Source organism: Monodelphis domestica, chromosome 1 (assembly GCF_027887165.1).
Source record: "Monodelphis domestica isolate mMonDom1 chromosome 1, mMonDom1.pri, whole genome shotgun sequence".
Classification (NCBI taxonomy): domain Eukaryota; kingdom Metazoa; phylum Chordata; class Mammalia; order Didelphimorphia; family Didelphidae; genus Monodelphis; species Monodelphis domestica.
In genome coordinates this window covers 627,727,131-627,739,734 of record NC_077227.1, presented here as the reverse complement: position 1 = coordinate 627,739,734, position 12,604 = coordinate 627,727,131, and the positions used below count along the sequence as shown (strand labels likewise).

Genomic DNA, 12,604 nt, shown 5'->3' with positions numbered 1-12,604 from the left:
AGTCTCTAGGTTCAAGCACTCACCTCCTCTTGCTTGGAACTGCAACTTACTTGTGGGGGGCTTCTCCATAAGTATACTTGGGTAATTTTCCTCCCATAGTGGAGCTGATCATTTTACTCACCTACTCAAAAACTCCAGTGGCTTCTTGTTGCCCTTAGGATCAAAAAGAAACTACCCTTTCTCAACCTGGTCCTATAGTAGGACCTACTGGTCTATAGTACTGCCCTTTCTTCATCCTATGGCTCAGCTGCCACAGCCTTCCCAGCCCCTTGCACACAGGACTCAGGCCCTCTCTTATGCAACAAAGACCCCCTTTTTCCCCCAACCTCCTAGAATCCTCCACTTCCTGCAAGATGCAGCTCAATAGCCTTCTAGAGATGACCTTTCCTGACCCAACACCTGCCAGTCCGGTCCCCTCTCCTCAACTACCTTCTATTTCCTCTGTATTTACCTATGTACAGGAAAGCCACCAGACAGACAGTTTCATTTATTTAGGGCACTTCTGGGTGCAGGAACTCCCTCTGCCAATGGGGATGAACATTTCCCCTATAATTTATCATCTTATAGAGGCTGGAATAGAGATAGAGTGAAAGACTTGCCCAGAGTGACCCAGGCAGCCTGGGCCAAAGGAAAAAGCTGAGCCTTTACCTCCTAGGCTCAGAGGACATCTCACAATCCATTCTGTCAAAATGTCCCTTCATTCGTATCCATGGGCAGGTGCTTTCCATGCAAACCTCTGGAGAGTGGGGATTATTTATTTTTGGTCTTTTGATCTCTAGTACATAGTTCAGTCCTTAGAGGCAGCTAGATGCCTTTGTGGATAGAGCACTGAGTCTAGAGTCAGGAAGACCTGAGTTCAAATCTGACCTGGGACACTTACTAGGTGTGTGACTCTGGGCAAGTCACTTAACCTCTGTTTGCCTTAATCCACTGATTCACTCCACTATCTTTGCCAAGAAGACTACATAAGGGGCCAGGAAGAGTCATATGCAACTGAAAAACTGAATACCCACAACATAGCTCAGTGCCTGGCACAGAGAAGGTATTTAATCAATACTCACTGATTAAATGCTTCAAATATAACTTAAATGTAAAGATAATAAAACTATACAATAGGAATAACCATGTATTGGTGAAAAACACACATAATAGTGAACTCCATTATTTAATAAGTTTTTCAAATATGAACATAGTTTACACTTTACAATGTTTTTGGGGCCATTGTTAGTAATTAAATAAAATTTATGAAACGAAGAGAAGCCCTATCTAGCTCAGGGCTTCTCTTTGTTTCATAAATTTTATTTAATTACTAATAATGTCCCCAAAATGAAAGAGTAGTAATGCTGGTAGCTCTGATGAGCCTAGGAAATATTATAAAGTGTAAACTATGTTCATATTTGAAAAACTTTTTAGATGGTGCAAAAAATATATAATGGTTGAAACTAACACAGACCATGTAGCCCAGCTGTGGTTCTTGCTACAATATTGTTTGGAGGGAACCGAACTGAGGTGCCACAGCATGCCTCACTTTTTACCCTGGCCTTTCTGCATCCCACCAGCCGTTTGCCACCACCCCTTCTTTGCTACTGATATCTTGAGCTCTACTTCCTAGATTTGCCAAAACAATTGCCCTGAGGGCAAGTGTGATTGGTCAGACTTCTGTGAGATCTTATACTACTTGGGAAAATGCCACAGATTTAACATGTAATTAAATTTTTTATTTTACATATTTTTCTGCCTTCATCTTTTTTGACTGCCAATCACTTCTACCTGAATTTGTGTGCATTGAGTTTGCATAAAATGAGATAATCCTATATATGGTTATTTTTATAACATAATACATATTACGTAATGTATATACTTATTTATGTAGTATCTTTACACTTAAATGTATAAATGTGTATGTTCATTCATATTTATATATTTATTCAGATTCATATATGTAATTGATGATATGGCAATACAAAATGGATTTGCAGAAAAAGCAAAATGCTCAAAACTCTTGGAACACCAGTTATTGGAGGGGGGGCGGCGGCAGAGAGACTGTGTTCCAATGGAATCTTGAAGGGAACAATTAAGAAAGCCCAACTGCTTGAACTTCACTTCCTTCTCTGGCTGTTGGATGAGAAGGTGGAAGACAAACTCTCTCAATTCACTGCTTATCCATAAGTCTGGGTGCTGAGAAGACATCTCGGTTTAGCCCAGAAGAAACCTGTCAGCATTTTCTCTTAACATCTCCCCTTAGGGAAAGATGGCTTTGTTTCCTGAATTTGAATATATCTTGAAATCTTCAACCAACAGGGATAACTTAGAAAATTTAGGGAGACCTATTTTCCTCTCACCCCCTCCCATCTCCTTATCTCCTCTACCCAAAAGAATACCTCCTTCCTCAATAAACCCACACTAGCTGTCATCAGGGCTATTGACTACTTTTCTTCAGAGGCAGGGCTTAAGTCCACCAAGGACTAAACAGCTTCCTCCTCCTTAGGGGAGGAAATATAGTTCTCCCCAAAACTTCTGGTCCCTCTCCCTGAATATTATGAGCAAGCACTAGATCTATAGAAACAGTTATTTATTTTGAGGAACATACAAAGGGTAAGTTAAGTGAGATTGAGGGTTAAGATATTAGGAAAGTGAGGAAAATAGGAAGTCCCGAAAACGTAACAATTGAAACCCTTCTACCCAAATCCTACAGGGTCAGGCTTTGCCTGCCTGACTCTTTGGGGCCAATTGTGAGAGCTGTCCTGACTTCTAATTGTCCTAGTTATGATTTGAAGTTCAAGAATGGTTTTGGAGGGATGGAGAGGAAATTTTCCTGGGGTAGATAGCTTTATATCAAAAGTCCTATCCACTCCTGTTGTCTTCTGCTGGATTCAGGGGGTCTAGATTCACAGAAGGATGACCAGGGCTCAGAGGTGCTTTCAGAGCAACCTTTCTGAAGGGCTTCCCAAAGAAAAGTGAAGTTAACTGCTTGGATCTTCTCAGCTCTTCTCTGTTCTTTCTCTGGAATTCTCTGTTCCTTTTTCCCTTCTCCCGCTTTTCTTGTTCCTCTGGCAGACTGAGTCTAAGTTTCCTCTCTTACACAGATTCTTAGCATAAGTATAATTGTAAGAATATGACCTCCAAACTGAGATGCTCATTAACACATAACGATACCATGGACTTATAAAACCCAAATCATACATGATCAACCAGTCCCCTACACAATCATAATTTCCTCCACCTTTTAAAAAACAAAATATCATAAACAATTACTATCCAAAGACCATTATAAAAGGGAAAAAGAGGCTGGTTAAGTGAGTATGGTTTTAATGAAAAATCTTCCTGAGATTTATTATATATTTCAGGTCTAACTTGTAGCACATTTTTTATTGCCAAATGAATTAATAATTGGGATTTTTAAATGAAGACTCCCCAAACTAGTCCTTTTAACTATTATAGTTCTATCAGGAAGTCCATGTCTATTCTTTCTTTTTAAAAAAATCCCCAACAATCTCCTACCCAGCAAAACTGAGCATAATATTCCAGGGGAAGAAACAGACATTTAATGAAATATAAGAATTCCAGGAATTCCTGACAAAATGGCTAGAGCTAATATGAAAATTTGGTATTCAAATTTGACATTCAAAAGAAGCATTAAAACATAAACTCAAGGAAATCCATAGGGTTAAACTAACCATATCCCAGCTTGGGTAAGTGATAACTAGAAGGTACAAGTGATACTTAGGATTCTTTAAAGTAATCAAGGGTAACAAAAAGGTTAAGTTGATTACATTAGTAGTAGCATGGTGGTAATTAACATATCTATGATACTTGAAGTACCTAAGATACCCAAAGTACTTAGAATTCTTAAGGTACTGAAGATTTAAAACTTTTACCACTATTAGGCCAATGAATAGGAACATATGAATATAATGAGATTTTTTTTTAAACCAAAGGATAAAAAAGAATAATACACCATGAAAAGGAGAGTCGGTTGGGGGTAATTTATCTCACATGAGAAAGCAGGAAAGAATCAATATAGTAGAAAGAAAGATGAGGAGTAGTGGATAATGTTTGAACCTTACTCTCATTGGAATTGGTACAAAGTGGGAATAACATCAATACTCAGTTAAGTAGAAAAAACCTATCTTACACAATAGGGAAGAAGGGGTGGGAGAGAGCAAACAAAAGGTACCAAAAGATCAAAATTGAAATAAGAAATGAAATTAATAAGTATAAAAATATATAATTCAAAAGTAAAAAAGAAAGTTTCTTTAGAGATTCCAAATTACCTTTTAGAGGTAATACAAATCACATAAAAATATAGCCTTATTTCTTAAATTATATGTTATTCTTACATACTCAGGAAACTTTGGTCAACTTGACAATATTTAAAAGCTTGTTCATTGAGAGTAATTTCTTTAAAAATATGCCATTCAAAATTCATCAAAGTACCTGGTTCTTGAGTGACATCCACTTTTCCCACACTGACGTCAAGTAATTCACCATTTTTAGCAAAAGTCTCCCATTCTGACTCAGTCTGCAGGCAGGCTGGACACCAAGGGGCATAACTACAAAAAAGAAGATTTTATCAGTATACAATGAAAATGCACCTTTGAGAAAAAATAAAAAAGGCAAGACAATTTATATTTATAAATAATATACAGGAAAGGGAAATATAAAAACAAACCTTTTAGAAGTAAAAAACAATAACAGTTTGTCAGTCTATGTCCCAAAGAATATCTGCTCATGACAAGGTTTATGGGAAAAGAACTTTATCATACTTTCTTTGGTCAATGAAGATTTTATCACAGTTAAAATATGGTATATAAGTAACCAAATTTATCTGATATGACTCCACAGTCAGAGGTACTGTGTTCAAATCTTAATTCTGATGCATACTACCTTTGTTACACCAGGCATGTCCTTGCTCATCTTTAAAATGAGGAGTTTGGCCTAGAGAGTCTCTGACATCCCTCTAGATTTTATGATCCTAAGAAAACCAAATATGTCTGAGTGGCATATATTCCTGACTCATTTGCCCCTGAACTAAAGAAGGTTATTTAAGTGTGTAATTACTGCACCTACAAGTCCAGACAAGGGTAGATCAAAAGGACACAACCCAGGTTTGCCTGAAAATGGGATTTATATTTCTAGACCATGACAGGACCCTGGTCAAAAATGGTATCTAACTCACAAAAACTGGTTTAAAAAATGTATTTGCTCAAGATCTTGCAAATCTAAAATAAGAAAGTTTTAAACTAAAAAAAAAAGGGAGGAAAAAGAGATAATAAGGAAAAAGACATGTACAAGAATATTCATAGCTGCACTCTTTGTGGTGGCAAAAAATTGGAAAATGAGGGGATGCCCTTCAACTGGGGAATGGCTGAACAAATTGCGGTGGAGGAATTCCATGGAGACTGGAACAACCTCAAGGAAGTGATACAGAGCGAGAGGATGCAGAGCGAGAGGAAAACATTGTACACAGAAACTGATACAATGTGGTACAATCGAATGTAATGGACTTCTCCATGAGTGGCAATTCAATGACCCTGAACAACTCGGAGGAACCTACGAGAAAAACCACTATCCACATTCAGAGGAAACACTGTGGGAGTAAAATCACCAAAGAAAAACAACTGCTTGAATACATGGGTTGAAGGCATGTTGTTGGGGATGTAGACTCTAAATGAGCATCCTAGTGTAAACAACAACATGGAAATGGGTTCTGACAAAGGACACATTTAATACCCAATGAAATTGTGTATTGGCAGTGGGAAGAGTGGGTGGAGAGGAAGGAGGGAAATAATGTGATTATTGTAACTAAGGAATAGTGTTCTAAATTGACTAAATAAACTTATTCAAATGGAATAAAAAAAGAAAAAGAAAAAGAAGTAAGTTAAAAAAAGATCACAGAGAACTAAAGAGATCTTATAGAATTACAGGACAAATCAACTTCCTTTTGAAAAAAAAAATGGTTAAGCAGATAAGCATTTATTAAGTTAGGTCTCAGTACTCTCCAGGTTGCACTCTGAACATTCTCTACCATGCCACCCAATGGTAGCTTTCTTCATCCTCCTCTCCCTTTTCAGCTTCCTTTATGTGTTTTCTTTTCTTATTTGAATGCTTAATCCTTAAAGTCAAAGACTATGTTTATTTCTATTCCTAGCATTTAGCAGAATGCTTGACACATAGGAAAAGCTACTGATTATTTCCCTAGTATATGTCAGGCACTATGCTAAGTGTTAAGGATTCACAGAAAAGCAAAAATAGTTTCTAATCCCAAGGTGCAATCTATTTATTGGAAAAGAGAAATGTAAACAACTATGTACAAATAAGATATATGCAGTATAATAAGCATTGACTTGTACTTCTGACAAAATTCTAGAATACATTATCAAAGAGAGATTATGAGAACATCATTAGAAAAGGAAGCTGTAACGGGAAGTAATGAATGCTAGAGGAGATGTGGCAAAGTTGGGACATTAATGCATTGCTGGTGGAGTTGTGAATTGATTAAACCATTCTGGAGGGCAATTTGGAACTATGCCCAAAGAGTGATAAAAAGACTGTTTTCCCTTTGATTCAGCCACAGCACTGCTGGGTTTGTACCCCAGAGATAATAAGGAAAAAGACATATACAAGAATATTCATAGCTGTGGTGGCAAAAAATTGGAAAATGAGGGGTTACCTTCAATTGAGGAAAGGTTAAACACATTGTGGTATATGGGTATATGTTAGTGGGTGGAATACCATTGTGTTCAAAGGAATGATAAAGTGGAGGAATTCCATGGGGACTGGAACAACCTCCAGGAAGTGATGCAGAGCGAAAGGAGCAGAACCAGGAAAACATTGTACACTGAGATTGATACACAGTGGTACAAATGAATATAATGGACTTCTCCATTAGTGGCAATGCAGTGATCATGAACAACCAGGAGGGATCTATGAGAAAAAAAAAAAAACATTATCCACATTCAGAGGAAAAACTGTGGGAAGAGAAACACAGAAGAAAAACAACTGCTTGAATACATGGGTCCAGGGGATATGGCTGGGGATGTAGACTCTAAATGAACATCCTAATGCAAACACCAACAACGTGGAACGTAGGTTCTGATCAAGGACACATGTAATACCCAATGAAATTACGCATCGGCTGCATGAAGGGTGGGAGAGGGGAGGGAGGGAAATAATGTGATTCTTATAACCAAGGAATAATGTTCTAAATTGACTAAATAAATTAATTCAAAAAAAAAGAAAGAAAGAAAAGGAAGCTGTGACTATAAATCTAGCATGACTTCATGAAGAACAGAACTTGCTAGACTAGCCTTATTTCTATTTTTGACAGAGTTGCCAGTCTGGTAGGTCAGCGAGAAGTCATGGATATAATTTATGTACATTTTAGAGAAGTTGTTCACAAAGGCTCTCATGCTATCTTCTGGGGGGGAGGGGTGGGAAGAGAAATATGATTCAATGTCAACTTAGCAGGAAATCTCTAGCAGAGAACTATACCAATCTGTTCTTGGCCCTATGCTAGCTAACATTTTTATCAGTGAGCTGGAAAGGAATAGACAGTATATATGTACCACATTTATAGAGGACATAAAGTTAGAAAAGAGAACTTAGAGAACAGTCTGGATAAAAAAGAAAAAATATCTGGACCATATAAAACTAAATGAAAAAGATAACCATATTCACAAATATTTTTAAAAGTACATTAAGGGACAAAAACTCTCACTTAACAGCATGCATTAGAAAAACATAATAGTAAAGAAGTAAACATTTTAGAAAAAATTGAGATGGTCTTTCAGGATAGGCTGATGACAGTAAAAACCTTACAAAGTGAAAAATATTAAATTCTTCAATGTCTTGGAATAATTAAAATTTAACTTTCAAATAATGACATTTTAAGAATGTCTAGGGGGCAGCTGGGTAGCTCAGTGGATTGAGAGCCAGGCCTAGAGATGGGAGGTTCTAGGTTCAAATCTGGCCTCAGACATTTCCCAGCTGTGTGACCCTGGGCAAGTCACTTGACCCCCATTGCCTAGCCCTTACCACTCTTCTGCCTTGGAGCCAATACACAGTATTGACTCCAAGAAGGAAGGTAAGGGTTGAAAAAAAAAAAGAATATCTAAATGATATGTTAGAACTTTCTACTTCTAATGATTCATTGTTATCTTTTTTAATGGTTCATACATTATTAACTTTGAATGACAAACACAAAGCAATAGAAATAAGTGTAAACTTTTAAGTTTGAAACTTTAAAAATTAATTTCACATAATAAGAAGAGGAACATATCACAGAAATTCATTTAAAAAGAGCTAGTGTGTTTAGTGTACTATAAGTTTCATGAATCGAAGGTAGGATATAGCAACTCCTAAAAAAACTTTGGGGATTAAATGAACTTACTTGCAAGTGCTGGAAACTGAAACCTCTAATGAAAGAAAAAATAAACTCAGAAAACCACACCCTACAATATTTGTTGCCTTAAGAACCACCAGGCATAAACATGACCGTGAGATTCTGCTTCTTGTCCTCTTGCCAAGAATGCCATCAGAGAGCCCATCCATTTGCTCAGGAAGTTGGGGCAAATGTTCTTCAATTCTATTTATGAAAAGAAGTCAAACATATCAGAGCTAAGGAACTGCCAAATTTACAAGGACAGTGGCCAATGCATAGGGCAAAAGGAGCTGTACCTGCTGGGTGACAAAGTACACAAGGAGTGCATCTTAGTGTTATCCAGCACAACCTCAAAGGGAGGTCAGGGGATTTTTTTCTAGGTGAACTTTCAAAGCAGACTGCCAATGAATTTTAAATGGCCCATGAAGATTTATCAAAATGACCATGTCCAAACAGAACTCATTATCTGTTCTCCCAAAATGCAATAGTCTTTCTTAATTCTGTTGAGGTAACTGGAGTCTTTCCAATCACACAGATTTATTGTCTCTCAGTTATTCTCCTTGTCCTTCATTCTTCCCATATTAAATAAGTTGCTATTGTCCTATTAATTTCAGTTCTATAACATTTCTCAAATGTGACTTCTACCCATAAAACAACTGTAATACTTAGATTCTTTTTACTTCTTCCACAACTATTTCAATATTCTCCTTATTTAATTTCTGACTGCTAGTTTCCTCTCTAATTGCTTCTTGGAATCTGTAGCTTCCTTCACTAGTCTATGGAAATTCTATCTCCTTTAAGGGGTTTTTCCTGGTGTAATATTAAAAATTAAATCATGAGGCTGCTAGTAGCTTTGGTAGCTTTATTACATCAAAGTAGTGATAGTCAATAAAGCCTGGGGGCACAATGCAGCACACTGGCCATCTCAAGATCCCAAATGGGGCTATAACAACTCTGAACATTATTTACAACTATATCGTTGTAGGGAGACCATTCTAACTGCTATGAGAGAGTGCCCTGAAAGCATGGATAAATGGACAGAATTTGAAAAAATTAAGCAAAATGCTGATGAGACACCCTCCAGATTCATGGATAGGCTCAATGAGTTTGGGGGTCGATACCTAGATTTTGACCTTCCTAAAAAAAATTACATAAGACAAATTAGAAGATACTTTGTCAATAACTCTTGCAAAGTGATCAGGGATTATTTTAACTCATTGTCCAAGGTGGCCTGAAATGGATCTTGATGATTTGAGAAAAACTACTCTATATGTTTCAAAAAGAAATAAAAATAGGAAGAGACTAATGATTTCATGGAGACAATTAGGAAATAATTTAAATATTTAAGAGATAAGATTGATAAAAAGGAAAAAGGGCATGATACTCAACCAATGGCACTAGACCCTCTCCAAGAATCTAACTATTGATCCATTACCTGCCAATTCTGTGAGAAGAGCCACAGAATGATGGAGTGTAGAAATTTATTCAAGGCAATCAGAAATAATATGCAATTTAAATAACAACTACAGAAATAACTATAATAATGATAATAGAAACCACAACTTTAGGAATAAAAATTATAGGAACAGAAATTGGGAAAATAACTCAGACCAAATAACCCAACAACAATATAATTTAAGTGGAGCTCATCCAAAAAATAGTAACGGTGCCACTGCCCCTCCACATGGGGCAGAGGGTGCTGCCCTTTAGATTCTATTGTTTTTGTTGATATTAACCCTTTTCAGTTTTTTCTCTACTCCACATAGTAGCAAAGAAGAAGGAAGAAGGAAGATAGAAGAAGAAATGGATTTTGAACACAGTAGCCTCTGTGACTGTGAAATATACACATTTTTAACATTTTTTTCCCTACTTGTACTATAAAGTATTTGATTTTTTTCTCTCATTTTTTGCATTTGAAGCACATGTCATCTTCTATTGAAACTGGCTGTATCCTATAACATGCATTGGAGATAATAATCCATAGACAAGTGGATACTGTTTTTAGGAACACAATGAATTCCTGAATTTTTTTCCTTACTTTTATTATTGCTTTTCTTTCCTTTTGATTAGAATATTTGATTTCCTCCCCTTTTCTCATTTCTTATACTTGAGGTATGTACAACCAATAATAATTTTTTTATTCTAATATAAGTTAAAATATATATACTTGCAATATTAATGCATACCCAAAACTTTAGACTATGGACACCTGTCATTTATTGATAAATGTTATGGGACTGTGATTAATGTTTGTGGCTGATTCTAGGAAATGGGATCAAAAAAGGAGCTCAGACTTCAGCTATACAGTGCCATAGAAGCACAGACTTAACCTGAATAGTGCCAAAAGAGCACACAGGTCAAACGAAAGAAACCAATCCAGGTAGGATTGATGAATTTCTAAACCAATACAAAAGGACTTGAACTTAGTATGAGACTCGAGGTTGCGAAACTTAACACATGTTAAGAAGTAGGACTCCCTTGTAGCCACACTCTTTGTGAAATACTCACAGATAAGTACCTAAGTTTGGCTATCATCCTGGCTCCCCCTATCCCTGAGAATGACGAAAACTCAGACCAAGGAATGACACTTCCCTATCACACACACAAAAAATCTAGTCTTTTTTCTCTCTTATGGCAACTTCCTGTAGTCTTGGCTGCAAATGAGTAAGTGAAATATTACTGTATTCTGTCCTACAGACTTGTGGGATAAAAATTACCTTAATTGGACCCTAATACAAGGGCCTATTAGGACTTTATTCTTGTTTACTCAAAATTTTATATACATAATTTCGATATTTTGATTCTGATTTTGAATTTTTTTCTCCCCAATTTTAACTTTCTTCCATTTTTCTTTGTTTTTTTTCCTTTCTTTTTTTCTCTTCTTTTGATAATTGACGCATACACCCCCATAACTCAATCATGCATCCTGAGCTGAACTGCTGAACTGGGTGTGTCTCAACACCCTCTTCGGGGGGTGGGGGGGTTGTTATATTTTCATAAAAATCCAAGATTTAAAATTTTTGTTTGAGAAAGAGCTTCAAGGAAAGAAGCTTGCTAACTCCTAAAATCCAGAGAATGAACTGTTTGCAGAAAGATGCCTGAAAAACCTATACTACATCAAGAAGATCCAGAATGAACTTTGGGTGTGGTTGATTGATTAAACTGTTATTTTTTAAAATGTCCATTAATTTCTCCCAAACTATGACATTTAGTTCTAACTTGAAAGAAATGTCCTATGTTTTTCCAATGTCATCAACTACTTAAACATTACAAAGATATCATCTAGTTGGAAAATGGCCATTTCACTTCTTTCTTGCATTTGGAAATTCATTCCTTTCTTACATGACTGTTTCAATGGGCTTACTATGCCAAATGATAAAGGATCTGATGCTATTTACTGAAACCAGAAGAAAATGTGGCTAGAAATGTTTCTCACTGTTTCTTAAATAACTGGAAAAGAGAAGCCTTGATTAAAAAAATATTGTGAATTTATTGAGCATATATTAACCTTTTGCCATGTTAAAAAAGGGTCAATAATTAGTGGATAATGATGTTGAAAAAATTGCCATATTTCTAAAAAATTTTTAAATTAAAAATTAAAAATTTTTAAAAATAAAAATAAAAAATTTTAATTTTAAATTAAAAATTAAAAAAATTAAATCCCAATGACAAAAAATTGACAAAGAGATTCCCAAAGAGATAAATAATTCTTTGAATAAAATAATCAAAAACAGAGGCACTTTCAAAAAGCTAAGGGCTATCAAGAAAGATGAGGAAGAAAACACAATTGTTTTAATAAAAGAAGAAAAATGGATTAGAAGGCACATCAAGACAAAGAGCAGAGAGCTAAACTAAGGGGGAAAATCTATCATGACTAATGACAAAATGAAAAGACAAAATGATAGCTGATCAAAATAAAAGGATCTAGGGTCAAATACTACTGCCAGATCATTATCTACATGGCTTGTTAAAATATGTGCAAAATCTAGTGCATGAGTACAATTCGAATGTTAAAGTAAAATATTTTGTATATTTGACTACACACTCTCTCTGCTGGTTAACTCAAAATATTTTAATGTGACAGATGTTTTCGTTTTCCCTATGTAAATCAAAAAGGAAAAGAGTGAAGTAAAAAAAAATTGTTAATGATTTTATTACTAGTTGTCTTGAGATTTATCAACCTCTTAGGAATGAAATGAAAAAACAAATACAAAATGATCT

General features: G+C 35.8%; 1 protein-coding gene across 1 annotated transcript in view; it reads right to left on the bottom strand.

Annotated features, from left to right (window-relative positions):
* Nucleotides 1–12,604, bottom strand: part of TMX4 (thioredoxin related transmembrane protein 4) — a 131,847-nt gene that overhangs the window by 84,840 nt on the left and 34,403 nt on the right. Inside the window, exon 2 of the mRNA XM_056813909.1 lies at nucleotides 4,438–4,553. Coding sequence (XP_056669887.1) covers nucleotides 4,438–4,553 — 116 coding nt within the window. The remainder of the gene's footprint in view (nucleotides 1–4,437; nucleotides 4,554–12,604) is intronic.